This window comes from Megascapheus bottae, chromosome 17, assembly GCF_031878675.1.
Source record: "Megascapheus bottae isolate mThoBot1 chromosome 17, mThoBot2.hap1, whole genome shotgun sequence".
Taxonomy (NCBI): domain Eukaryota; kingdom Metazoa; phylum Chordata; class Mammalia; order Rodentia; family Geomyidae; genus Megascapheus; species Megascapheus bottae.
In genome coordinates this window covers 32,986,370-33,013,008 of record NC_143525.1, presented here as the reverse complement: position 1 = coordinate 33,013,008, position 26,639 = coordinate 32,986,370, and the positions used below count along the sequence as shown (strand labels likewise).

General features: G+C 50.2%; 2 protein-coding genes across 2 annotated transcripts in view; one reads left to right on the top strand and one right to left on the bottom strand.

Moving 5' to 3' along the window:
• The window catches only part of Socs7 (suppressor of cytokine signaling 7), a 31,345-nt gene extending 27,622 nt beyond the window's left edge, over positions 1-3,723 (bottom strand). Inside the window, exon 1 of the mRNA XM_090350721.1 lies at positions 2,723-3,723. Coding sequence (XP_090206847.1) covers positions 2,723-3,723 — 1,001 coding nt within the window. The remainder of the gene's footprint in view (positions 1-2,722) is intronic.
• A 6,205-nt stretch (positions 3,724-9,928) lies between these two features.
• Positions 9,929-26,639, top strand: Gpr179 (G protein-coupled receptor 179). Its single transcript, XM_090351679.1, has 11 exons — positions 9,929-10,722; positions 12,612-12,720; positions 15,527-15,614; positions 16,094-16,326; positions 17,526-17,594; positions 17,712-17,821; positions 18,093-18,331; positions 18,517-18,655; positions 19,294-19,399; positions 19,914-20,060; positions 21,388-26,639. The coding sequence occupies exons 1-11, from the start codon at positions 9,929-9,931 to the stop codon at positions 26,359-26,361; spliced, it is 7,008 nt and encodes a 2,335-aa protein (XP_090207805.1). The 3' UTR covers positions 26,362-26,639.

Here is a 26,639-nt window from a genome sequence, read left to right as displayed (position 1 = left end):
TTGTGTGGAGGTACAGATCCACAAAAATCACACCTACCCTAGCCAAACTTACCAAGTTTCGCATAGCTGTGAGGCTGCCAGCAAGACTGGCACATAGTTAAGTAGTGGAAAAGCTAAGAAGCAGCACCAAATCCTAAGCACTGAAAAAATTTTACCAATTTAGCTTTATTACTTCTCTTCCAAAGACACAAAATATTCCATCCATATTTCTTTTGTCTTCATTCTATTTCTACAAGAACAGCAGTAAGATAGTTTTCTCTCCATTTTATGGATGAAATGGGGAAGTATGAAAACAAATTTGGCCTCCAACTCATAGCTAATGTTGGAATTCTAAATAGAATCTAGACTTTCACATTCTTTATACAATATGCTGCCTCCAAATACCCAGTCAGCCAAACGTTTACACACAAATGCCTAGCTCTTTTCCAATTCATCAGAAAAAAAGCCCTTGGACCAAAAAATGTAATCCTCCAGTGCCCTGAACTAAGCTTCTTTGCAGAGGTAGAGCCCAATTTGCTCTGCAGCAAAAATCTGTATTCTGCTTAGTGTAAGGGTTGGTGACAGAGCAGCCAATGACCATTAAATTCTGCTTCCAAAAGCAAAACACTATATAATGTTATATTGCCTTTCCTTCTTCTTTACTAGCTAATTCCATGCCACACTTCATATTTTTCAGCTCTGGAATCTTAGACCAAATCCTGGTCAGTATGGAACAAAGGCAGGGCAAACCATAAGAAAATTAGCAATCTCTCCTGTTATTACCCTAGCTTCAATCCTGCCTTCTACTCCCATCTGATGAAAATTCTATCTCTATTGACAAGTGGAGCATCAAATGCAGAGCCGAAAACACACACACACACACACACACACACACACACACACACATCTTCCCCCCTCCTCCCAACCCCCCAGTCCTGGGGCTTGTACTCAGAGCCTGAGCACTGAGTTTTCTCAAGGCTTATACTCTACCACTTGGGCTATATCACCACTTCCGGCTTTTTCTATGAAGTATGTGGTACCGAGTAAGGAACTGAACCCGGGTCTTTGTGCAGGTGAGGCAAGTAACTCTATCACTAGGCCAAACTCCCAGCCTACACACAACTTTTTGGGGGTTTTTTTGCCAGTCCTGGGGCTTGAACTCAAGACCTGAGCACTGTCCTTAGACACTTTTTGCGCAGGCTAGCACTCTGCCGTTTGAGCCACGGCACCACTTCCGGCTTTTTCCATGTCTGTGGTACCAAGGAATGGAGCCCGGGTCTTCATACATGCTAGGTAAGCACTCTACCACTAGGCCAAACTCCCGGCCCAACACACAACTTTTTTTTTCAGCAGTCACACACTTTCTAAGACCTTAGCTCTCCATCTTCCTAAGTTCATCAGGAAACAAATAGAGAAATATTGACCTCCCTGAAGGGGAAACACATTGATTTCTTTATGAAGTTTGGATTTGGCCTTTCTCCCCAAAAGAAACCCATGGTACAGCTGTTCAAAATGGGCAACAAACTAAAATGAGTATACACTTGCCTCTTGGAACACCAATTGCCCATGAGAAGTCCATGGGTGAGTGGTTCAAGTCCAGGATTAACTGGGAAGCTTTTTAAATTTCAAATAATTTGACTCCAAACATATCTTTTCAAAAAGCTCCACCAGGGATTCTAGTGCACAGCAAGGTCATCAATGTATGTGATTTACCTGTTCTTTAACCTAGGTTTTGGGAAAGAGGGATGGAGAGAGGGAGGAAATGAAAAGAGAATTCATCATATAAGCTACACTAGAACCAAAACTGATTCTGGTGTTTTTAAGTCCCATTCAGAGATACAATCCACAATGGCAAGTCTCATCAACGGAAGTCTCATTACAGTGACATAAAACTTAGTTTGAAATGACAGCTTTCTAACCAATACCAATGGTCTCATTTGATGTCAAAAAATCAGTTCACCCTTTAGGAATTCAAACAAAACAAAAACAAAAACCCTCAATGTCTAAGTTTGAAACTTTCATTAACTGGCTCACATAGTATTGCTAGACATACACCAATATCTATACTTCACTCACACTTAGAATTTTCACATGGGCTTCAGAGAGAGCAAGCAAAGCTATTTTCTATTCTTACAGGCAGTGGTCAGCACACAGGCTTTAAGACAGCAAGTACATCTAAGGGAAAAAACCAGGAACGCATTAAAACCAAATTTAAGACAACCAACTGACTGGTGGCCTATACTGCATAAGGTCCTTCGGCCATTTGCATGCATGTGGATGAAGGAAGTGGGATGCAGGTCCACAGAAAAACAAGCAAGATGGTCAAGATAATAAGCAAGGTAACCAACCCCAGCGTTTTGTCCAAAGACCAATTCCAGCAACCTCACTGTGGGGCAAATGGTAGATGGACAGACACCTTGGAAGAACTTTAAAAAGTGGGACCAGAATGGGGGTGGGCAGCTGGTTTCAGATCATTCCCAAAAACCATGTTGTCAAACAGCAAAGAAGTGTCACGGAGTGTGAACTCTCCAAGAGTGAAAGCTGCTTCCACCATTAGCTCTTGATCTAAAGGCAAGAAGTCACCACCTTTAGCCTCAAGTCTTTGCAAAGACCATGAGAACTGCTACGATTGTGTTAACGGGGGGAGAGGGAGAGGGAGGGAGAGAGAGAGAGAAAGAGAGAGAGGGGGGGGGGAGAAACCCAGTTGGTGGCCAGGCTCCCCTCACCCCCCGACGGGTCTCACCTCCCCGAGTCCAGCTCCCGGCCCACAGAGCCTCCCATGTCCGTCAGGCTCGCAGCAGAAGCAGCCAGCTCTCCAGAAGGCCTCTTGCCGGTGCCATCCCCACCTCCTGAGCCACCGTTGCAGCTCTTGGTGCGAAAGAGGCGACTGAGGCGGATTTTGAAGGAACCCTTCCGAGAAGGGCCCGCGTGGGGCCGGAGGGGCCCTGGAGGCGGCGGCGGCGGCGGCGGCGGCTGCGGCGGTGGTGGCGGTGGTGGCTGCTGCTGCGGCTGCTCCCCTCGAAGCAGGCGCCCAGAAGGGACCAAGTCCTGCAGCGGGAAGGGCGCCGGAGGCAATTCGGGGCCCGGGGGCTGCGGCAGAAGCCGGCTGCCCCCTCCTCCTCCTCCACGGCCCGGGCTGCTGAGCTCCTCTTCCGAGCAGCTGTTAGTCTCCAGGCTCTCGGCCTCCGATTCCAAGCCTTCCAGGACCAGCAGCGCGTCGCTCGTCTCGGTAGGGTCCTCCCCGGCCTGCGGGGCGGCCGCAGGCGGCTGGGGCTGCGGAGGGGGCGGCTGCGGGGGACACGGGCACGGGCAGCAGCCCCCACCCACCGTCTTGACCCCCGGCCCCGCCGGCTGCGCGAGCCCCAGAGCCGCTAACTGTGCCTCTAGTCCAGCGACCGGGCCCCAGGACCGCTCGAGCGCCAAGCCCGGGGGCAGGGCCTTGGGGTCCAGGGCACAGCGGTGCCGGGGACACAGCAGTTCCGAGGGTCCCGGCTCCGGAGCCGCCTCCGCGTCCTCTTGCTCGGGCGGTCGACCCACGTTGCGGAACACCATCAGCTGCGGAGGCCGGGAGCCCCGCGGGCCGGGCCGCGCGAGGAAGTGGGGCGGCGGGGGGCCATGGCTCGGGGGCGGCGGCGGTGGGCCTGCCTCGGGGGCCGCCTCGCCGTAGCCGAGGAGGCGGCTCAGGACGCGGTAGGAAGCGGCCGCCGCCGCCGCCTCGCCATCCCGGAGCTCGGCCCCCTGCATCGGGGTGAGGGAGGGAGGGAGGGAGGGAAGGGGGGAGGGAGGGCGGGCGGCTGAGAGCCGGACTGGGGTGGGGACTAGGCCGGGCCCCGCCGGAGCCCCGCCCGCCGCGGCGACAACGCTAACGGCCGCCGCCGCGGCCTCGGCCTCATAGAGGGGGGCGGGGGGCGCGCGGAGCCCAGCGCGAGCCCAGGCCGCGCGCCGCCACCGCCACCGCCGCCGCCGCCGCCGCCGCGAGGACCGTCCCCCGAACTAGCGTCACTTCCGGGAGGAGAGGCCACGCCCCTCTCCCGGGGCGGGCAGCGTTGGGCTCCACTGCGAGTGACGTGACGCGCATCGGGACGCTATTGGCCCTGGGCTGGGTCTGGGCCCACGTCGGTCTCCAGCCTCGACCCCTGCTTTTCACTTCCTGGGCACTCAGGCCCGGACTTGTCGACCCTGTGGAATGCGAGAGGCTCTGGATTCCTGAAAGGAAGCTCTGGCCGGGACAGTTGCCTGTCGTCCTTGTCTCACCTATGGCACTTGAGATGTGTGTCATGGACCAATCATCTTAGTAACCTCCTCCTGGCAGTCACTCAACTATGGAAATGTCCACCTGGATAAGCTTTCCTGACGATGTGTTTAGCAGCCAGCTCCCTCTGCGAAAGGAAATGTGTGTGCATATGTAGAGATTCATAAATTGGTCATAGACTGTGTTGATAGAAAGTAGACCACGCAATGGCAAAGTCCATATAACTGATTGTCATAGGGTGTTTTTCGTGATTTTTGCCAAACTCTGTGTATTTTGTGGTGCTGAGGCAGATCCTAGAGCCTCCTACACAATAAGCAGGAGCTCAACCGCTGGGCTACATTTTTAGCCCTTACCAAATTCTTACATGGGTAATCAAACTGGTTGCAAGTAGCCAAGTAGTGTAATTAATTATGACATAAATATTGCTTGGCAGGGCCAGGAGCATGGCCTAGTGGTAGCACGTACTTCCCTGAGTTGGATTCCTTGGGTACCACACACAGAAAAAGCCAGAAGTGATGTGTGGCTCAAGTGATAGAGCTCTAGCTTTGAGAAAGCTCAAGAACAGTGCCCAGGCCCTGAGTTCAAGCCCCAGGACTGGCAAAAAAACAAAAACAAAAAACAAAGGTAGGGACAGGAAGTGTCCTTGGACACTTACTGGTTAAGGCTAGTGCTCTGCCACTTGAACCACAGCATCATTTCTGGCTTTTTCTGTAGATATGGTACCAAGGAAGGGAACCCAGAGCTTCATGCATGCTACATGGTAGGCGAGCACTATACCATTAGGCTATGCTCCCAGCCAACCTTTGTTTTCTATAAACTTTTTCTTGCCAGTCCTGGGGCTTGAACTCAGGGTCTGGGCACTGACCCCGGGCTTCTTTTTGCTCCAGGCTCTACCACTTGAACCACAGCACCACTTTTGCCTTTTTCTGTTTATGTAGTACTGAGGAATCAATCCCAGGGCTTCATGCATGCTAGACAAGCCTTCTACCACTAAGCCACACCTCCAGCCCTTTTTTTTTTCTTTCTTTCTTCCTTTTTTTTTTTTTTTGGTTGGTTGTGGGACTTGAACTCTGGGCCTGGGCATTGTCCCTGAGCACTTCAGCTCAAGGCTACTACCCTACCCCTTGAGCCACAGAGCCACTTCTGGTTTTGTGGTGGTTAATTGGAGATAAGAGTCTCATGAACTCTAGTGCCTAGGCTGGCTTTGAACTGTGATTACAGATCTCAGCCTCTGGAGTAGTTAGGATTACAGGCATGAGCCACTGTGTTCAGCCCCAGCCCTGTTTTTAATAAACTTATTGTGATTTCTTTTTGTGGTAATAGCACATGCTAGGCAAAACACTCCTTATCATTGAAATGTACCCTCCCCCGCCCTCTAAGTTTGCATAATTTAATTTTAAATAGTGGTTATGTTTAACAACTAGCCTATAAAATTCCAGACATTTCAACAATTGACTTTCACAAGCTAGTATGAACCTGTTCCTAGCGCCATTAGACCTGAGTGTTTCTATCTGTAAAATGGAAACAATGCTTTACTTGGCAAGGATGCTATAAGGATCAAATAAGATCAAGGTCTTCATGGGAAGGAGGAGAGCCTAAAGATGAGAAGCCCAAATGAAAACTCATTCCAATTGTCCCTGTGGGAGATATTGAGCCCCAAGGGATAAGGAAGCTAGACTGGTGAGCAAAACTTAGAAATTTTAGTGCCTAAACCCACATTGAGGGGAAGGCTAGAGGTCTACTGAATCCTATAGCCATAGAGACCTTTTCAAAGGAGTGTTCATGTTTTCTCATTGTTCTTAGGCTAAATACAAAGCTCCTTAAGGAGATCTGTGAGGCCCTGGGTGATCTTATCCCTGCCTCTCAATGTTAGTGTTCATTGTCACTAACACTGACTATTCCTCACATATCTGGAAATTGCAGAAGCTATTTTCCCCTCTATCACACCCCCACCTTTTTCCTCAGTGTTAAAGATTTAACCCAGGGCTTATACATTCTAAGCAAGCACCTGAATATTAAGCCATATCCCCAGACCAGCCATTTCCCTTTCTTGGAAGACTTTTCCTCTGTCAGTGCTTAGTAAGCTCCTGTTTGTCTTTCAATTTGAACTCTGTCCTTATGATACCAAGGACCTCACCTTGCTTGGGCCCTTCCTCTTCAATGAGCTTGAGGACCACTCCTTTGTTGCACTTAATTGCCCATATGTGATTTGGTTCAGATCTGTCTTCCATACAAAGCTGTAGATTCTGTGAAGGACAGGCCACACTGGCTCTCTGTTCTCATAGACTCTCCAAGCCAAGGATTGTGGTCTGGCACAAAAGTAGACCCTCAATTCATAAATGTGGGGTGTTGTGCAACTTTAGACCTCTTACAAGGTTCCTAATGCAAATACATCCCTAATTCTACAAAACAGAAAAGGTGGGGCTGGAAGTGTGATAGAGTGCTTGCCTAGCATGCATGAACCCAGGTTCGATTCCTTGGTATCACACACACAGAAAAAAGCCAGAAGTGGTGCTGTGGCTCAAGTGGTAGACTGCTAGCCTTGACACAGTGTCCAGGCCCTGAGTTCAAGCCCCAGGACTGGCAAAAAAGCAAACAAAAACAAACCAGAAAAGCCCTCAGCCAAGCACAGTGCTTCACATCTTCATTTCAGCTACCAAGAGGCAAAGATCAAAAAAGGCCAGAAAGGGAAAAATATTAGCAAGATCCTAACTCAGTAACCTGAGAGTTGTGGCATGTCCTGTGAGCCCAGCTATGCAGCTGGTTCCCTCTGAAGACAACCCTGGGAAAATACATGAGACCCTCTTTGAAGAAACAAACTAAAAGCAAGAGGACTTGGAATATGGCTCAGGTTATAGAGAGACAGCCTAGCAAATCAAGTCCTAAGTTCAAACCTCATATGTTCTCCCCCGCACCCTCCCAAAAAGACACTGGCAGCCTTCCTCAAATGCAGTGAAACAAGTGAGATCTCAATGAGCCTTTTAGCTAAAGTTATTTGGTTCAAAACCAGCTGCTTAATGCTTGATGCTATAATTCTCCATCACTTCTATCCCCAACTACATCTCAGACATTACTCAGGTTTCCAAAGAAAAGAAAAACTCCTTTTTTTTCCAGTTCTGGAGCTTGAACTCAGGGCCTGGGCACTGTCCTTAGGCTTTCTCAAGTCTAGAGCTCTACCACTTGAGCCACAGCACCACTTCTGGCTTTTTCTGTATGTGGTACCAAGGAGTCAAACCCAGGGCTTTGTGCATGCTAGACAAGCATTCTATCACTAGGCAAAACTCCAGTCTCAAGAAAATAAAAATTTCTATAGCACCTGAGAGCATTCAAGACCTAAAGAGGCTAACCTCCAACATCCCTAGTTGTCTCTGGAAAGAAAGCTCTCTGGCCCCAGAAAGTAGTTTATGAAGGCAAAGTTTGTGGCTCTTCAGCGCCCTCTGCTGTCCAGTCACATCCCTAGCATCCCATAAGGTGCAGGATGGCAGTATAATTTGCACAGAGATCATGAAGGTACATGCAACATCTTTGTAAGACAGGACAAGGAATGCCTTCTTTCTCTGTTCTCCTATTTTTCCAGTCCTATAGCCTAAGGGGGTAGAGGAGAGACATTGAAAATTAAGCTATGAGAAAAGATAGACTAATGTGTTTGTTGAGCTGATTTTATAAAAATACTTCTGCAAACTGAGTACACTGGTGTGATGGGAGGCTGGGCAGGAGGATCTCCTCAGTTCCAGAATAGCTGTAGCTAGGTAGCAAAACCCTCTCATCCAGACACCAGTGGCTCATGCCTGTAATCCTAGCTACTCAGGAGCCTGAGACCTGGAGGATCATGGTTCAAAGCAAGATTGCATAGAAAAGTCTGCAAGACTCTTTCCATTTAACCAGCAAGAAGTCATACTGGGAGGCATGGCTCAAGTAGTAGAGCACCATCTATGAATGAAAAAGCTGACTGAGGGGCCAGGAATATGGCCTAGTGGTAGTGTGCTAGCCTAGCATTGCACAAAGCCTTGGGTTCAATTCCCCAAAACCACATACACAGAAAAAGCTGGAAGTGGCACTGTGACTCAAGTGGCAGAGTGCTAGCCTTGAGCAAAAAGTGTCCAAGGACAGTGCCCAGGCCCTGAGCTCAAGCCCCAGGACTGGCAAAAAAGGGAAAGAAAAAAAAGAAAAAGCTGTCTGAGAGATCAAGGCCCTGAGTTCAAGCCACAGTACTAGAAGAAGAAAAAATTATTCCCTGCCATGGTAGAGCTTTAGTTAGAAAGCTTATGAAAAACAACTTAGAGATTCTAAAGAAGTTCTAAGGTTCATTTAGTTATTCTATAATGGGCAATATTTGGGCAATGAGATCTACAATTTCTGCTCCTCTGGACTTTGTGACTGGTCAGATTTTAGTCCCAATTATGTAGTGATCTGGCTATATTATTAAGCATACATAATTCAACTTCTCTACACAGTCAGGCATTATTAGGGCAGAGGCAAGAACATTGCTTGAGCTGAGGGATATGAGACTAACATGATATAGTAAGGAAGGCTGCTAATGTCTTTTGGGGAGGGTGCGGGGGAGAATGATATATGAGGTTTGAACTCAGGACCTCATTTGCTAGGCCGTCTCTCTATGACCTGAACCATATTCCAAGTCCTCTTGCTTTTAGTTTGTTTCTTCAAAGAGGGTCTCGTGTATCTGCATGCACTGCTAAGCTTTTTAACTCAGACCTCATGCTTTACCACTAGAGTCATTCCTCCAGTCTAACATTTTGCTGGTTAATTGGAGATGGACTTTTTCAGACTTTTCTTGCTAGGCTGGCTTTGAACTTGGATCCCTCCAGCTTTCAGCCTCCTGAATGGCTAGGATTATAGGTATGAGTCATCAGTGCCTGACTGAGGCAAGACTTTGCCTCAGAACTGAGGTCTTAAGGATGGGCTATCTCTGTCTCTGTACCTGTGAAATGGGGATAAGAATATTCACTTATTCTGTAGGACAGAATCCTCTGAAATGATGTATAAAGAAAGACTAGGGACTGCCACAATCTGGACAAAGATTGATTCTAGTGATGGTTCTTACCTTCACCATTCTCAATCACAATTCTGGTTGAGCAGCCCAATGTCAGGGGATGCAGGCATCCAGAGCAGACTGCCAGGAAATACTGCCTGGCCCTTCCTCAAGCCTGTTGCAACTGCTGCCAGGAGGCTAAGTGGAACAGAGGGGTGGAGAGAGGGGCATGGGCTCATCTGTGGTTGCTATGGCACTCCATCCTGGATTTGCCCATCACTCTTAGTGAGGCAAAGGGCAGAGAGAGGAGGGGGGTTAGGGAGATCACAACTGGTCTCCTCTTCTTCCCTCCCTTTCTCTTCTCTGAAGCAGATGTGTGGTGTGGGGGAGGATGGAGAGAGCCTGGAATTTGGATCAGACCTGGGGGGAAGAGTGATATATCAGGATTAAGTGGGTTTGAAAATTAAGAGAGGGACACATTGAGAGAGGAGGGGCAGGGCCCTCAAATCTATGTGCAGGAGCCAGCTGATGACATTAGGGAGAAGAAAAAAAAAACATGCCAGACAGCGCCAGCCTGAGGCAGGGTGGAGAGGGAGGATAGATACATGGAATGCAGGCGTCCCCAGACAGCAGACAGCTTCTGCCAGGGCTTTCCTGAACACCAAATCCCCCAGTCTGGAACCTTGGGGACAAAGAGCTGCCCTGAGATGGGCATCAGAGCGGTAGTCATGCTCTCTCCTGTGTGGGGGCTGCTGGCTTTCTATTTCCTCTGTGGCTGGGCTCTAGAAGGACCGAGGCTGCTCCGCTCTCTGCCTCCACTGTCTTCCCAAGCCAAGCCAGGATGGGTGCCCTTGTGGAAGTCCCCACAGGGGGCTCAGGCAGCCCTAGCTTTTCTCTACTCTGGAGATGCCCAACAATTGTTGGGGACAAATTGCAGTGAGCGCTTTGAAGCTCATGGGGCAGAAGTTAAGCCAAGACTCCCCCCAGTTCTACAGAGAGCAGCGGGCACCCTGGCTCAAGCTGCCAATTTTCTCAACATGCTGTTGCAAGCCAACGACATCCGAGAGTCCAGTGTAGAGGAAGATGTGGAGTGGTACCAGGCCCTGGTCCGCAGTGTGGCTGAGGGGGACCCAAGGGCCTACAGAGCTTTACTAACCTTTAACCCTGCACCAGGGGCCAGCCACCTACAGCTGGCCCTGCAGGCTACCCGAATGGGAAAGGAGACCATCCTTCAAGACTTGTCTGGGAACAGGGTACAAGAAGAGAGCCCAGCCGAGGACATGGAGAAGCCTAATCTACAGAAGCGGCTGCTGACCAATGACCTAAAGAGCCTCAACAGCCCTAAGTGGCCACAGGGAGATGGATATGTGGGGGACATACCACAGGTGAGGCTGTCTCCTCCCTTCCTGGAATGCCAGGAAGGCCGGCTCCGTCCTGGCTGGCTGGTCACTCTCGCTGCCACCTTCTATGGACTCAAGCCAGACCTTAGCCCAGAGGTCAGGTAAGTGGGCTTGGGCAGGATTTGATGGTTTTAGGGGATGGGGGGATGGGGGACACAAGGCTACCCAAGTGTGTGTGGTCAGATAGCAAGAGCACGTGTATGTCTGGGGGCCTAGATGTGTATATTTGAATCTAGCAGTTTGTAGTCACAGCCAGCTCTGGGAATCTGTATCTATTTGTTAATGTGCACATGATGTATACAAGGCAATCCATGTGCATGTATTTGTCTGGATATCTATTTGTGTTTGGGTGCTTGAGTACAGGAATGAATGTCTATATGAACCAATGTATGTGTGTGGCATATAGGCAAGTGTGCATATCTAAGCGTACATCTATATATGTGTATACACATGTGTGTTCAGATGTGTGTGTGTCTGTATATTGAAAGAAAGAGGTCTTGGCTGTCAGGCCGTTTGAGGAACGGGCTTGGGTTGGATAATAGTGACAATCCATATACCAAGCCTCTCAGAAAACCATGTGGACATTCCAGAAGGAAAATCCCTGTCAAGATCTTAGAGCCAGTTAGACACTGTTGACTCACACCTGTAATCTCAGCTATGCAGGAGGTCGAAATCTGAGGACCATGGTTCAAAGGCAGCTGAGGAAGATAATTCCATGAGACTCTTATTTCCAGTTAACTACCAAAAAAGCCTGAAATGGAGCTCTGATTCAAGTAATAGAGTGATAACAGAAAGAGAGAGAGAGAGAGCGCGTACTCAGAGACAGCATCCAGGCCCTGAGTTCAAGCCTAGGACTGGTGGAGAAAGACCTTGGAGCCAAGTCTGTTATCTTTCTGTTCAGGAGTTGGCTGTATCATTAAGGTCATTCCCAATGGCTTTTTTTTTTTTTTTGCAAGGGGGAGGGAAGCAGGTCAGTCGTGGGTCTTGAACTCAGGGTGCTGTCTCTGTGTCTCTGAGCTTTTTCCGCTCAAAGCTAGTGTTCTACTACCGTGAGCCACAAAGCCACTTCTGGTTTACTAACGGTTAATCAGAGATAAGAGTCTCACAGACTTTTCTGCCCTGGCTGGCTTCAAACCACGATCCTCTGAGTAGCTAGGATTAGAGGCAGAAGCCACAGGACCTGATTCCAAGTGCTGTATTTTTATTGATTGATTTATTATTTTTTTTTGGTGTTGGGATAATGTATAGAGGGGTTACAGTTACATTTGTCAGGTAGTAGGTGCACTACTTCTCACACATTGATACCCCCTCTCATGTTTTTGTCCCCATTTCCCTCCCCTCCAAGGGCTGTATTTTTACATGGTCTAGGCCCCACTGTTCTGTCTTAAGCCAAGAGCTTATAGCGCTTCCATTTGGGAGCCTATTGAGACCAGGGCAGCAGATGAACACAGAAACGCAAGGTTTTCAGCAATCAACATGGCCTTGCCAGCTCTGGGTCTCTGCTCATTGTTCCCAGCAGGGTTCCCCTCCTGCAAGCAGGCAGGCTGGCTGCTGGCCAGCTTTCTCGCCACTCTGCCCAAAGGAGGGTTAGAAAGCTTCTGGTCCAGCACGGGCAGCTTCTTAGGGCTCCTCCGTTGCATACTTTCAAGTAAGGGTGGTTAATCACTGAGCTGTGTGTGTGTGTGTGTGTGTGTGTGTACAATGAGCAAGTGTGAAAATCTCCTTCAGAGAGACCATCAGAGCCCTGGTTTCTTGATACATCTCTCTCCTCTACTCATTGATGGAAACCAGAAAATGACAGAACGTTGGAAAGTGGAGGGGCAGAAAGTTGTTGCCACAGAGCAGGATTAATGACGGTGAAGAAACCGCAGGTCTGGGCCCTTCACTGCAGCCTCGTGTGGAGTTTGAAAAGACTACGTTCCCCCCTAGTCCAGCACAGGTCTATCTTGGCATGCAGCACTAAACCCTAACCACAAATCCACTGTCCTAGAGGCCAGGTGCAGATGGACATAGATCTCCAGAATGTGGACATCAATCAGTGTGCAAGCAACCCGGGCTGGTACTCTAATACACACCTGTGTGATCTCAACAGCACCCAGGTAAGGATGAAAAGGAGGAGGGGCTGCTAGATGGGGCTGCCCATCTCCCATGAGCAGCTCAGCATCTTAGGGCTTTGATGGAATCCCCAGGGATTAGCGGAGCTAACATGCCAGGTTTGTTTTTGTTTTTAAGAAATGAGGGCCCTCGTCTACGGCCATACCACCCTGAACGCGCCCGATCTCGTCAGAAATGAGGGCCCTCGGGGCCAGGAGTTTGGCCTAGTGGTAGAGCGCTTGCCTAGCATGCACGAAGACCTGGGTTCGATTCTTCGGAACCACATACATAGAAAAAAGCCAGAAGTGGTACGGTGGCTCAAGTGGTAAAGCGTTAGCCTTAAGAGAACCCAAGGACAATGCTCAGGCCCTGAGTCCAAGCCCAGGACTGGCAAAAAAAAAAGAAAGAAAGAAAGAAAGAAAAGAAAAAGAAATGAGAGCCCTTACAGATCACCCTATACTTTCTGCTCCTACCCCAAAAGAACTACCCCTTCCAATTCCTTTGAAGGCTCAGAGTGCCCCATTTGCTGTCTGTTCTGGTATTTGGTGCTCTTGGATCCCACACCTCTGTAAGTAATCTCCTTTCCTTCTCATGAGCCATGTACCTCATGCTAACACAACTCTAGTCTGTTTGTAGCCTGTAAATGATGCTCTATTTCAGTTGGTTGAAATAAATGGGGTTGGCTGTTGGAGTCTGGAAAGAATCTAACCAGAGAAGAAACTTTGTTCTCCTTTTTATACTAAATATATCCCCAGCTCACAATACTCTTTGGCAGAGTTGGATTTGGGGTAAGATCAAGGTACTTGGTACATAGCTTTGCTTTCCATGAGGAACAGAAGAGAGTTTACTGCCAAGCCAGTAAAGATGGCAGAAGCAAATTCATACTCAACATTGATGAGGGGGAAGGGTTATAGGAGTCAATGACAGGCTGATGGTTTTACCAGGGGTAAAATATTCGTCATGAAAATGGTGCCTCCAAGCCATAGCTGTTGTACTGTGATTGTGGCTACGTGGACCTTCTCTGCTTTGCTTTCTCCCCGACAAAGCACCTGTTCTTCACGCTCATCATAGACACCCTGGTGGCCATAAAGCCCAGCACTAGCAATGCCACCTTTTGGGCCTAAGTGGGCAGCATGGCCATCAATCTCAGGCCTGGGCAGGACAGGAGTGCAGGAGACCCAGGTGTGGGCTCACAGTATTGATCTGTCCTGGCTTCCTAGCAACCCTGCCTCCTTCCCAAAGAAGAAAGTTGAAGAGGTTTGGACAGGTGCATACCATGGACCCCAGACTACACGCAGATAGAATCAAAGCTGGGGCGGGGCGGGGGGGGGGCACTGGGATGACCGGCACGGGCTGGTATTTCCACAAGCCCAGTATTGGGAGACTCCATGATTGCTCTGAGTACCTGAATTCTTAAGCTGAACTGAGTCCAGAGAGGACCCTGCAACTTCGGTTTACCGTGCTCAGCATAAGTGAACACACAGGTGGCCATTGCTCTTCAGGACCCCTGTGTTTGGAGCCAAGATGTTCAGGAATGGAGAAGAGATTCCCACTGCCCATTGCAGACTTTGGTGGGGGGAGGGGCTGTGCATGCTGAGGACTGAGCCCAGAGCCTTTTATATCTAAGCTTGCATTCAGTTCTTTTTTTTTTTTTTTTTTTTTTTGCCAGTCCTGGGCTTGAGCTCAGGGCCTGAGCACTGTCCTTGGACTTTCTCAAGGCTAGAGCTCTACCACTTGAGCCTCAACACCACTTCCAGCTTTTTTTCTATGTATGTGGTACCGAGGAATTGAACCTGGGTCTTCATGCATGCTAGGCAAGCACTTTAACCATTAGGTCAAACTCCCGGCCCTCCCTCTGTTCACTTTTTAACTTAGACACATTTCTTTCCCTGGGTACACACAGTCAAAAGTAGTCCTGGCAAGAGAAGCTGGACCCCAATTTCCTAAAAGCAGGTTCCCTAACTCTTATTGAGCTCAAAGGCTCAATAAGAATCTCCCATGGTGAACTCCACTCTGTGATCTATTGGTGTCTGTCCCCTGCTGGGAAAATATCAATGGGCAGAGGTGGCCTTGGCATCCCACCAACGTGGCATTAGCCTGGTATTAGGGCCAGGGAAAGCAGTCCTGTGCCACAGCCAGATGCCTGCTTATGGAGGAAGTTGTTCCTCTGCAGGCCTTTTCAACCCTGCTGTGTGCCAAAAAGGGCAAGGGATGGGACCCTTCTGAAGCAGGATGCAGACACACAAAGTGTGCCACAGAGCTAACCTGCTATTGCCCCAGCAATAGCTTGGCACTGGGAAATGAGACACGAGGGTCTTCCTACTGCATCTCACCAAAAGGGTGACCTATCCTGTACTCTGTCTCTTTGAGAAGAGTCTACAGTAGGGGATGAAGTAGATTTTCCATAAAGGGAAAGCCCTAGAAGCACTATGGAAGCTATGGATGGGAGCCCCTAGTGTAAATCCACAAGTCATGTGTCAGGAGCTCTATGTGACTTCCAATTTCTAGGAGGGAAAGCTCTTCAGGAGAAAGGCCCTATTTGGATACAAGTTGTTGCCGGGCTTTGATGGCACACATCTGTAATCCTAGCTACTCAGGAGGTTGAGATCTGAGGATCCTGATTCAAAGCCAGCCTGGGCAGGACTTATCTCCACTAGCCACCAGAAGTAGAGCTATGGTAGAGCACTAGCCTTGAGCAGAAAAAGTGTAGCAGTAGTCGAGCAAAAAAGCTCAGACATAGTGCCCAGATCCTGAGTTCAAGCCCCATGGCTGATAAAGAAAAAAAACAAACGTTGTTTGTCATCCCCACAGTGTGTCCCCATGGAGAATCAGGGTTTTGTCCTTGGCCGCTACCTCTGCCACTGCCGACCTGGATTCTACCGGGCAAGTGGCTCTGGGGGTAAGTAAGTAGACAAGGGGTCAGGCAGTCTGGACTGGCTGGGAAGGAAGACCTGTGGAAGAAAGGCAGGTTGGGGGAAACCCTGGGAGGAAACTCAGTGAGTGGGGGAGGAGGGCAAGGGCAAAAGATCAAGGAAACAAAAGAGGCCAGAGGAAGTCTGCCTTCTGAGAAGGAATCCAAACGTACAAAAGTAATGAAGTTGGCCTTCCAATGAAACCTAACCTGGCGTCACCACTTCCTGTTACTGTGTCCTCTTCTGAACATTTGTGCTCAAGGCTAGTGCTCTACCAGTAGAGCCACAGCACTATTTCCAGCTTTTGGGTAGTTAACTGGAAATAGAGTTTTATGAGCTTTCCTGCTCAGACTGGCTTTGAACCACCATCCTTAGATCTCAGCTTCCCAAGTAGCTAGGATTATAGGCACGAGCCACAGGTACCTAGCTAAGTGCCTCTTCTTAATGCTCATCTTGTTCTTCCTAGGGCTAGAGAGTGCCACACACACTACCAGGCAATTCGGGTCCCCACAGAGCAACTCGGAGAAGCTGTTGCAATGCCAACCATGTCCTGAGGGCTGCACCAGCTGCATAGATGCAACACCATGCCTAGTGGAAGAAGCCCCAGCCCTGAGGGTGGCAGTGTTGGCGTGCCAGGCCTGCTGCATGCTGGCCGTCTTCTTGAGCATGCTGGTTTCCTACCGCTGCCGCTGGAACAAGGCAAGGAAGGCCCACAGCCCTCCCTGAACACAACTACCCTACCCATCAAAACTAGACACCTGTGTCTTGATTCTAAGTCTACATGACCTTAGGTAGTGACCTGCCCACTTTAGATTCCTGACCTACAAAACGAAGGCATTGGACTTAAGGCAACAAATGCCCTGTGAGCAACTCTAAGCAAAACATTGCAGAAATGCAATGCGGGAGCAAGCAATTTGGTTCCTGAATCTCTCAGTCTAATGGAGGAAGCACACATGGAATGAAAGCTGGGTGCTGGTGATTCACAACTGTAAACTTAGTTACTCAGGAAGCTGAGATTTGAAGATTGCAGTTCAAAGACAGCCCGGACAGGAAAGTCCAGGAGACTCTTATCTTCTGTTTACCACCAGAAAACCGGAAGTGAAGCTGTGACTCGAGGTAAATAGAATGCTAGCCATGAATCAAAAGAGAGCTCAGGGACAGCATCCAGGCACTGCATTCAAGCCCCACAGCCAATAAAAATAAATGAATAAAATAGCAGCACAGAGAGGCAGACACAAGGCTGGAGGTGGCAGTTGGTTGCTATGGAAGCTCAGGCAAGGGACCCAGTTATTCTGCTTGAGATGCTCCTGGAGAAACTCTCAGGAAAAAATGTGACAATTGAGACAGGCTTGAAAGTTAACTAGATACTTCTGGGACAGAGAAGGACATCCTATTTAGGCTAGGTGCAATCCGACCCAAAGCTTGGAGCAAGAATGAAGATCTTTCTAGACTCTAAGCCCAAGGCAGGACTAAGAGTACTGTAGGCTGCAAGAGAGCCATGTAAAATTGTAAAATCCTGGCATTAGCCATGTTTAGTGCCAGCTGGAGTCTGGTGTGAGGGTGAAAGAGTGGGCTGTTGGTAAGGATCAAACTAGTGTTAGAGGCTAAAGTCCAGAGTGATCTTTTTTTTTTTGTTTTTTTTTTTTGTTTTTTTTTTTTTGCCAGTCCTGGGGCTTAAACTCAGGGCCTAGGCACTGTCCTTGGACACTTTTGAGCCACAGCACCACTTCCAGCTTTTTCTGAGTATGTGGTACCAAGGAGTCGAACTCAGGGCTTCATGCATGCTAGGCAAACACTCTACTACTATACGCTTCCAGCCCCAGAGAACCTCCAATAGCATCATCTGGGCTCAACTCCCCCACTGGCCTGCTCACATGCCTCTCTTTCTGGGCTCACAGAGCATCCGAGCATCTGGAGTTGTTCTGCTGGAGACCATCCTTTTTGGATCCTTGCTCCTCTACTTTCCTGTGAGTCTGTGCATTGCAGTTGGCCCCACTTCCTGAGATCCCTGGAAACTGCTGAGTGAATTAATCATGTGCATAGAGTAAATATGGTGATGAGCCTCTCTGTCGCCTTCCCACCAGGTGTTCATTCTGTATTTCAAGCCCAGTGTATTCCGCTGCATTGCTCTTCGCTGGGTCCGTCTACTGGGTTTTGCCTTCGTGTACGGGACTGTCATATTAAAGCTTTATAGGTAAGGCTTGGATCAGGTCTTGCTCTCTCACTGCTCACCCCAGGTCACCCAACTCATACATGTAATGGCATTTCTTTCCAGGCCAGATCCTTCCCAGTTCCATTTCCCTGTGCCCCCAAGCCTACCCCAGACTTAGCCTTCCCCTCCATGTAACTTTTTGGGGACAGTGAACAGATGGAAAGACCAGGACAGGTAAATGGATTGGGGCAGGAGGTGAGAAAGGAGGTAACTCAATTCTCCCAAGCTTCTGTGTGCACTCTACCCCTCACAGAGTACTGCAGCTGTTTCTCTCTGGAACTGCCCAGAGGGGGCCACACCTGGGCAGTGGGCGGCTGCTAGGCCGCCTGGGGCTGCTCCTGCTCATTGTGCTGGGCTTCCTGTGTGTGTGGACAGCTGGTGTCCTGGAGCGAGACACCCTGCACGCACCTCTGGTGACCCGAGGCCACACCCCTACTGGCCGACATTTCTACCTCTGTCATCATGACCGCTGGGACTACATTATGGTTGTGGGTGAGCCATTTCCTCTGAGCCCAGCCTCTCTCTGCCCTCTGTCCTCCCCCGCCACCCAACCCTTTAGGGGCCTTTGTTCTGCTTCTCCGGCCTAGTCCCCAGACTCTGCAGTATGCTCTTGCAGAGAGGAAAAAGGCAAGCTGCTGAGGTGATGTTTGTACTCCGTCTGTCTCTCTCCTACACAGCGGAGATGCTGCTGTTATGCTGGGGTAGCTTCCTGTGCTATGCCACCCGGGCTGTCCCTTCAGCCTTCCATGAACCACGCTACATGAGCATTGCACTGCACAATGAGCTGCTGCTCTCTGCTGCCTTCCACACAGCCAGGTGAGGATGGGTCCATCTGCCCCTCCTCCCCTGCTGAGGCACAGCAGTGGCAGGTCCTGGGGTGGATCCTCTCACCCTGACATCACCTCTCACCTCCCAGGGGAGGCAGGCTGTCCCTGGGACTGGTCAGGCGCCAGTAGCTCAAGGCTATCATCCTAGCTGTTCAGAAGGCTGAGATCTGAGGATTGCGGTTCAAAGCCAGCCTGGGCAGGAAAGTCCATGAGATACTTATCTCCAGTTAATTGCCAGAAAAATAGAAGTGGAGCTATGGCTCAAAGTGCTAGCTAGCCTTGAGGAAAAAAAAAAAAAGCCCATGAGGGGATGGGAATGTGTCTTAGTGCTCATCGAACATGCATGAAGTCCTCAATACCACATAAACAGAAAAATCCAGAGGTGGTGCTGTGGCTCTGGTGGTAGAGTTCTAGGTCAGGCCCTGAGTTCATCAAACAAACAAACAAAAAAGCTGCAAGGCCCTGAGCGTGAGATCAAGTTCTCCCCCCCCACCTCTCTCTCTCACACACGGAGCACCCTCTTTCTCTTTGCCTAGCTAATTGGGGGAAGGTTGGGAGAATCACTGATGTAAGGTGGGGAGGCTGCTCCCATGCCCACTAATAATCTCCATTCTCTTTGGCCCCCAGGTTTGTGCTGGTTCCCTCCCTGCATCCAGACTGGACCCTCCTCCTCTTCTTCTTCCACACCCACAGCACTGTCACTGCCACACTGGCTCTGATCTTCATCCCTAAGGTGAGGCCTTCGACTTTCTTGCATGAGGCAGCCCTTTAGTAAGAACATAGTGGATCTGCCATCACCAAGGCACCCTCTCTAGGTCCGGGCAAGGATGAGACAGGGTTGAAGTTCTGAGCACCCTGGGCAAAGACTTCAGTTGGGGAAGGAAATTACTCCCTGTTTCCCAGAGAGGAAAGTAGTGCTTGTGCTGAAAGTTCTTTTCACACAGCTGATGGAATTCTGAAACTGCTCAGAAGCAGTTACGAAGAGACAGGTGGACGAAATGAAGGCCCATGGCTAGGAATGGTAGGGGAGGAAGGTAGCACAGGTCTAGTCTGTAAATGAGGGAAGAAAGGGAAGGGAAATTCTACAGACTTCTGGAATTTCAAATCAGACAAGGGAAGAAGACTCAGAAAGCAAATGTACTCCATAAATAAGACAAGTGAGAATAGGAGTGGACAGGGAGACACGGTGACATAGTGGTTCTTCCCTCTCCCCCCACCCCCGCCCCGGCCCCATACATGCTGTCTAGTTCCAGAAGCCAGGGGCATCTCCCCGGGAAGAGATCTTGGATGAGGTATATGAGGATGAGCTGGACCTTCAGCGTTCAGGCTCCTACCTTGAAAGTAGCATCGCCTCGGCCTGGAGTGAACGCAGTCTGGACCCAGCAGATATCCGGGTAGGTGCTACCTCCTCCCCAACTCCTTTGATACCAGTTTTGAAGGACTGAGTAGAGGGAGCAAGCACATTGTTCTCCCTCCCGTATCCCCTCCCTTCAGGACTAACCCTCCCTTCACTACTACTGCCCTAAGTGGACTCACCTGAGTAGTCATAAAAGACTCTGCACTACTTAAGTGATAGGGCCTCAAAAGGCCAAAGCCCAGACTCTGGAGGTCCAGGTCATGGGGCAATTTAGAGACAAAGCCAAAAGTGGATCTTTACATCCTTTGGGCATGCATCATGAGGGGCAAACTAAGAAACCTCCTGGTCTTCAACAAAATGAGACAGTTGTTGACCTTGAGGTCACCCGTAGGACTGGGCAGTTTGGACAGTGAATGGCCACAAGGATTTCCACTAGAAGCCCCTTTCCCTGAATCTGGCAGGTTTCAAAGCTAGGAAATCCTCCCTTGAACTTGAACTTGGAAGAATATGTCCACTCTTGTTTTTCTGCTCAAGATAATCTCTAGACACAGGAACCTTAAGGAAAGACTCATTAAGAAATGAGGAGACTTGGGCTGGGAATGTGGCTTAGTGGTAGAGTGCTTGCCTGGCACTCATGAAGCCGTGGATTCCATTCCTCAATACCTCATACCTCATACACAGAAAAAGCCAGAAAGTGGAGCTGTGGCTCAAGTGGTAGAAGGCTAGCCTTGAGCAAAAGAAACTCAGGGACAGCACCCAGTCCTTGAGTTCAAGTCCCAGGACTGGCCAAAGGAAAAAAGAAAAGAATTAGGAGACCTGCAGGACTCCTAGGCACAGGAGACATCTTGGAAAGCCATTTGTTTATCTCCTTCACTTCTACTGAAGCCTTATACCTGACTCATCCACAGGTTGGCAAAGAAGTTGCCTACATCCCCTAAGCCCTTCCTTGTCCAACTGCCTCTGCCCATTTCCCCATGTCCTCTTTGTCCTTTGAGCTCTGCTTACTTTGTTTCCTTTATAGAAGATGTCGAGAGGTGGAGAAAATAGCCAGAGGTACGCATGGCTCAGCAGTCTCAAATGTATTCCCTGTCCCTCATGCTGGTGATTTTCCACAGTGCCCCAGAGAAGAAAGGCAGTCCAAGCCCTGGATCTAGCTTGGAACCAGGCTGACACTGCGCTTACAGTAATAGAGTGGTGAATTCTGAGAGTTTTAGAAGCCAGGAAGGCTTCTAAAAGAAGAGCTCCCCGGAGAAAAATGATCTAAACAAGGCCTGAGGGGGAGACCAGCACAGCCAGGGGCTTGCAGAGCTCATCTGTCCACCTTAACCACAGCTCTGCTCTCTTCATTTCTCCCTTCTCTGTAGGACGAGTTGAAGAAGCTCTATGCCCAGCTAGAGGTCCGTAAGACCAAGGAAATGGCTGCCAATAATCCTCACCTGCCTAAGAAGCGGGGCAGCTCAAGCCAAAGACTGGGCCGCTCGTTCATGAGGTACCTGGCTGAGTTCCCGGAGGCCTTGGCCCGGCAGCACTCTCGGGACTCGGGATCCCCAGGCCTCAGCAGTCTGCCTGGCTCCTCTCACCGCCGGCTCCTCAGCTCCACTCTCCAGGAAGTCGAAGGGGCTCCGGGTCTGCACAAATCCCACAGCACCTACGACCAGGAGGAGCAAAACCCACCTCTCCTCAACTCCCTACTGAGAAGGAACCTGTCCAAGAAAGCCTCTCATGTGGAAAGCCAGGAGTTTGTGGACGGGCCCCCTGCCTTGGGCTTCAGGTCAGCCAGCGCCCACAATCTAACCGTAGGAGAGAGGCTCCCCAGAGCTCAGCCTATGTCTCTGCAGAAATCACTCAGTGTGGTGACTGGCTCCAGAGAAAAGGCCCTGCTGGTGGCCAGCCAGGCCTACCTGGAGGAGACCTATCGGCAGGTGAAGGAGAGAGAGGAGTGGAAGAAGGCAGAGTTGATCATTGCAAGCCCAATGAGAAGGCCATTGGCTAAGAGGCTGGAGGGGGCTCATGCCCCGCCCCTGTCAGCCCCACCATCTCCTGCCAAGAGCAGCAGCATCCACAGCTCTTATGTCTCTGTGAGGCTTCATGAGGAAGCTGGGAGAAGGCCACCTCACCCCCCTATCAGGCACCAGGTCTCCACACCCATCTTGGCCCTCTCCGGAGCCTGTCTGGGAGAGTCAAGAATGCTTTCTCCCACCTCTACCCTGGCTCCACCTCTGATACCAGCTCTGGCCCCAACCCCCACCCCTGCCCTGGCTCCTGTCCCAGTTCTGGCCCCCACCCCCACCCCTGTCCTTGCTCCTGTCCCAGTGGTCCCACAAAGTCCCAGTTTGCTCACCTACATCTGCCCCTGGGAGAATGCAGAACTGCCAGTCAAGAAAGAAAATGTGGTTCAGGAAGGTCCCTCAGGGTCAGAGCGAGGTGGACACTCTTCTGCCCCAGCTCGAGCCAGGCTCTGGAGGGCCCTCTCTGTTGCAGTGGAGAAAAAGAGTGCTGGGGAGAATAAGACTGACCCAGAGGATGGGCATCTCCAGGGGGAAGCCGATGTGGATGAGGACAGGCCCAAGATCTCTAAATCCCAGAGCCTCAAGACCCCTGTGCAGCAAGGTTCCATGCGCAGCCTGGGCCTGGCTATCAAAGCTCTGACCCGTTCTCGGAGCACATACAGAGAGAAAGAAGGCGGGGAGGGCAGTCCTGAGAAGAAGGATAGGCCTACAGAATCAGGCATGGGAGTTTCTCTCCAATCTCCCAGATTAGGCCGGCCCAAGATAGTGAGCAAGCAGGCTGCTCTTGCCCCGTGTGATGATGAGGAGTCCCTCCAGAACCAACAGAATGCTCACACCAGCCAAATGCTGCAAGTCTCTCGCCAGGAGAACAGTATAGAACAAGAGGACAGAGGCAGGACATCCCAGGGCGTAAGGGAACAGAAGGTTGAGAGAGCAAGTAAAATAGGACTTTCCACACTGAAGCAAATTTGGGGGGACAAATATGCTAAACAAGTGAAGGAAGCCATTGTGGGGTGTCAAGAGCTACCCAATGCTGGCCTCCAGTCTCTGGGCAGTGCTGATAGCAAGGTGGCAGAGGTATGCCTCTGGGAAGTCACTGAATCAGAAGCATGCCAGCCAGATAGCAGTAACAAGACCAAAATCTGCCCCTGGGAGGAGAGTGAAGGAGCCCCCGAGGGAAAGGCATTGAGACAAGATCTAGGTGACTCCCAAGACAAGAAGACAGGGAAGGCTCCAGAAAAATCAGAGCCCAGAGATGTGGTTACCATTGCTTGGAAAAAGCCAGAGAAGCTGGTCAGGGGCCAGGCAGCAGTGTGTCTCTGGGAGAGTGCTGACCCTGGAGGTGTCGCCCAGCCACCAACTTCTCAGGACTCTGACAGAATGCAGGGCAGGTTTGGGGAAGCAGGCAATGTGGAGACAAGAGCAGAGAAGCGTCAGGGAGAAGCACCAGATCCAGGGATTTGTCCACCTAACACTGCCAAGGCAGAGCTGTGCCCCTGGGAGGTGAGTGATGGGCAGGAAGAGACACTAGCCCAGGGAGTAAAAAAGCTCCCTCAGGAAAGACAGAAAGCAGTTTTCTGGAGTGAGCAGAAACTGGCTGGGAACCTGGAGTCTCTCTGTCCATGGGAGAGTACAGATTTTCGGGGTCCGATGGCAGTCTCACTTCCGGCCTCTGGAAGCTCAGGGCACTCAGGAAGTTGGGGCAGTGGCCTTGTAGAGGTATGTCCGTGGGAAACAGGAGATGTGCCTGCTAACAGGAAGGCAGAGGTCTGTCCCTGGGATACACATGATGAGCCAAGAAAGGAAGAAACACTAAATCAGGGGACAGGTGGAGAATCTCTTCTTTGTGAAGATAAAGCTTCTGAGAAGGGGATCTTAGGAGAGGTGGAGGAGAAAACTGTGGAAGCAGTACCAACAGGAAATCAACAGCAGAAGTCAGTTCCTCGGGAGGGCACAGCTGCTGTGCAGTCCAGCTCAGGTCCAGACAACTCCTTATCCAATGTTGGTAGCCAATGCCTAGGCAATGAGGGCAGCAGAGCGATGCACATGTGTGCACGGGATGCACTGGAGCCAGAGGAAAAGGAGGCAACACCTGCCACAGCAGAAATCCGTCCCTGGGAGGTAGATGGCGGAACAGAGAAGTGGACATTGAGACAGACACCAAAAGGAGGAATATCTCAAAAGGACAAGGAGAAAATGCCTGGAAAAACAAGAAATGATGACATAATAGCACGGAAACAGTCTGAGGAGCAGAGCCCAAAGCAGGAAACAGCCTGCCCCTGGGAGAATGTGGCCTCTGGCAGTTTCCCTGCACAAGACACAGAGAGGCCAAGCAGTACGGGAAGCAAAGCTGCTGAGATCTGCCCGTGGGATATAGAGGATACTCTGACAGCTGAGATCTGTCCCTGGGAGGTGGATGCTGGAGTTGCAGAGGAAAAGACATTGGGAGCTGAGGCCATCAGGAAATCTTCAAATGATACACAAGATTCTGGACCCAAGCAGAAAGCTGTTCCTGCTCCAAAGAAACCAGAGAGACCAGCCCTGGAAAAGGAAGTGGCCTGTCCCTTGCAGAGCTTGAGTCCAGGTGGCTTCTCTCAGCATCCAGACACTACAAACACTGACAGGCTAAAACCTGAACTGCAGGAGCTGGCACATGTGAGCTGCAAGCCAGTGGAGGTGAGTCCCTGGGAAGAAGAGGGAGACCCCACCCGTGAAAAAGCCAAGATCTGCCCCTGGAAGATAAGTGAAGGAGCTATGAAGAAAGATCTAGAGCAAGAGATGGATGAATTAGCAAGGGAAATGGAAATGCTAGAAAAGAGGGGGCACACATACCATGAAAGAGGTATATCAAAACAGGAGGCAAAACTCCAAGAGCAGGAAGCTATTTGTCCTTGGGAGGACACAGATTCAAGGAAACCATCTGCTCAGACCCCCAAGGGCTCAGTCTTGCCCAGCAGCACTAGAAACCAGTTGGTAAAGGGACATTCCTCAGAAGTGAGTGATGAAGTAACAAAGAAGAGGGCCCTGAGACAAGACCTAAAGACAGGCTCCCTGCCAGAACACCTGAGTCCAGGAAAAGCTCCAGCTGTGACAGCAGAAGTTGCTACTCAAGCTGGGAAAAAAATAAGCAACGATGAGCTTCAATTTGTCTGTCCATGGGAGAATGCGGTAACAGGAGGATCTTCCTCCCAGCCTGAGAGTCAGCGCCCTGACCAGCTGACAGCCAGCAACCAGAGCCTGGTCACCGCTGGTAGCAAGCTTGCTGAGGTGTGTCCATGGGATGTTCCTGTCCTGGATGCACATACACCTGAAAGCAGCACCAAGGCTGAGATCTGTCCCTGGGAAGTGACTGAACAAATACCTGAGAAAAGAGCCTCAAAACAAGATAGAAAGGAAGAAGCTCAAGAGAAAGAAAGAGTCCTTGGAAAACTTGAGCTCAAAGGTGTGACAGTTCAGAAAATGACAGAGATGGCTGGCTGCACAAAGCAGGAGGCTGTGTATTCTGGGGAGATTCAAGACCAGGGGAACTGCAAAGGCAGTTCTGAGACAGCAGGCTCTGTGGGAGCTAGCACGGCCAACGTGTGTCCGTGGGAAGCAGAAGACGTTCCCTCTGCCAAGAAAGCAGACATCTGCCCTTGGGAAGTAAATACAGGAGCAGCAGGAGGATGGGGACTGGCACAGGGGCAGGACAGAGAATCACAAGGGCAAGGAGAGGCAGGCTCTGGAGGGGTTGAACACTCCCCAAAAGCAGCAGCAAAACTCAGCAGTGAGTCAGCAACAGTGTGCTCCTGGGAAGACACGGGATCAGGTGTCCAGCAAGAGGCTCTAAACACGGGCGATGCCAAGCTCTCCCCCAATGGAGCAAGCAACATGAGGAGTCTAGCAGAGCTGTGCCAGTGGGAAGTCACAGACCCAGAAGGAAATAAAATAAAGGGCACTATGGCAGACCTCTGTCCTTGGGAAGTAACTAGAGCCCCATCTGAGGAACCTGGCTTCCTGACTTTGACAGTAGCTTCAACAGAAAATGTCTATCCATCCCCTGAACAATCACTATGTCTTTTAGTTCATAGACCTGTGGATAACTTCTTTCCAGACTTCAAGAGCTCCCATCCTGAGATAAGCAAGTCAGGGAGTACTTTTACTCTAGAAGGTGTCATTGAACTACAAGAACCTTCAAGGCTTGGGTCAAGGACCAACTTAGCCCCAAACTCCAGTCTCCAAGAAGCTGAGAGTCAGAAGTCTTCCCACTTAACTGAAGATCAAGGACAAGAAGTAGCTTCTCAAGCTTCTCAAGGTGAAGAACTTGATCCTCTACCCACCTACCCTTAGGACTGGGAGCAATAGCTCTATTAGAGGTGGTCAAACATAGAGTTAGCTGTCAGAAGCCAAGGTCCAGGTCTAGTGTTCCCAAATCAAGACACCTGGCAAACTGTGCAAGAAGGGAAAAGCATAGATTGCAAGACAAGTCCCACCTTCTCTTTACTTGTTTTTCTTCTAGCCTGAAGAAAGAAATCCTAGATCATTTGCTTCTAAAGAATCTTTCCACACATCCAGAGTACTTGACACAAGAGCTAGGGGCATGGCTCCAGTGGTAGAGGATATATCTA

Bases quoted from the DNA above. Each gene is read 5' to 3' on its own strand.
- Gpr179 (XM_090351679.1), top strand. From the start codon at position 9,929: ATGGGCATCAGAGCGGTAGTCATGCTCTCTCCTGTGTGGGGGCTGCTG. The intron at 12,721-15,526 runs GTAAGGATGAAA...TCATCCCCACAG, and splicing joins GTGATCTCAACAGCACCCAG to TGTGTCCCCATGGAGAATCA. The intron at 19,400-19,913 runs GTGAGGCCTTCG...CATGCTGTCTAG, and splicing joins CTCTGATCTTCATCCCTAAG to TTCCAGAAGCCAGGGGCATC.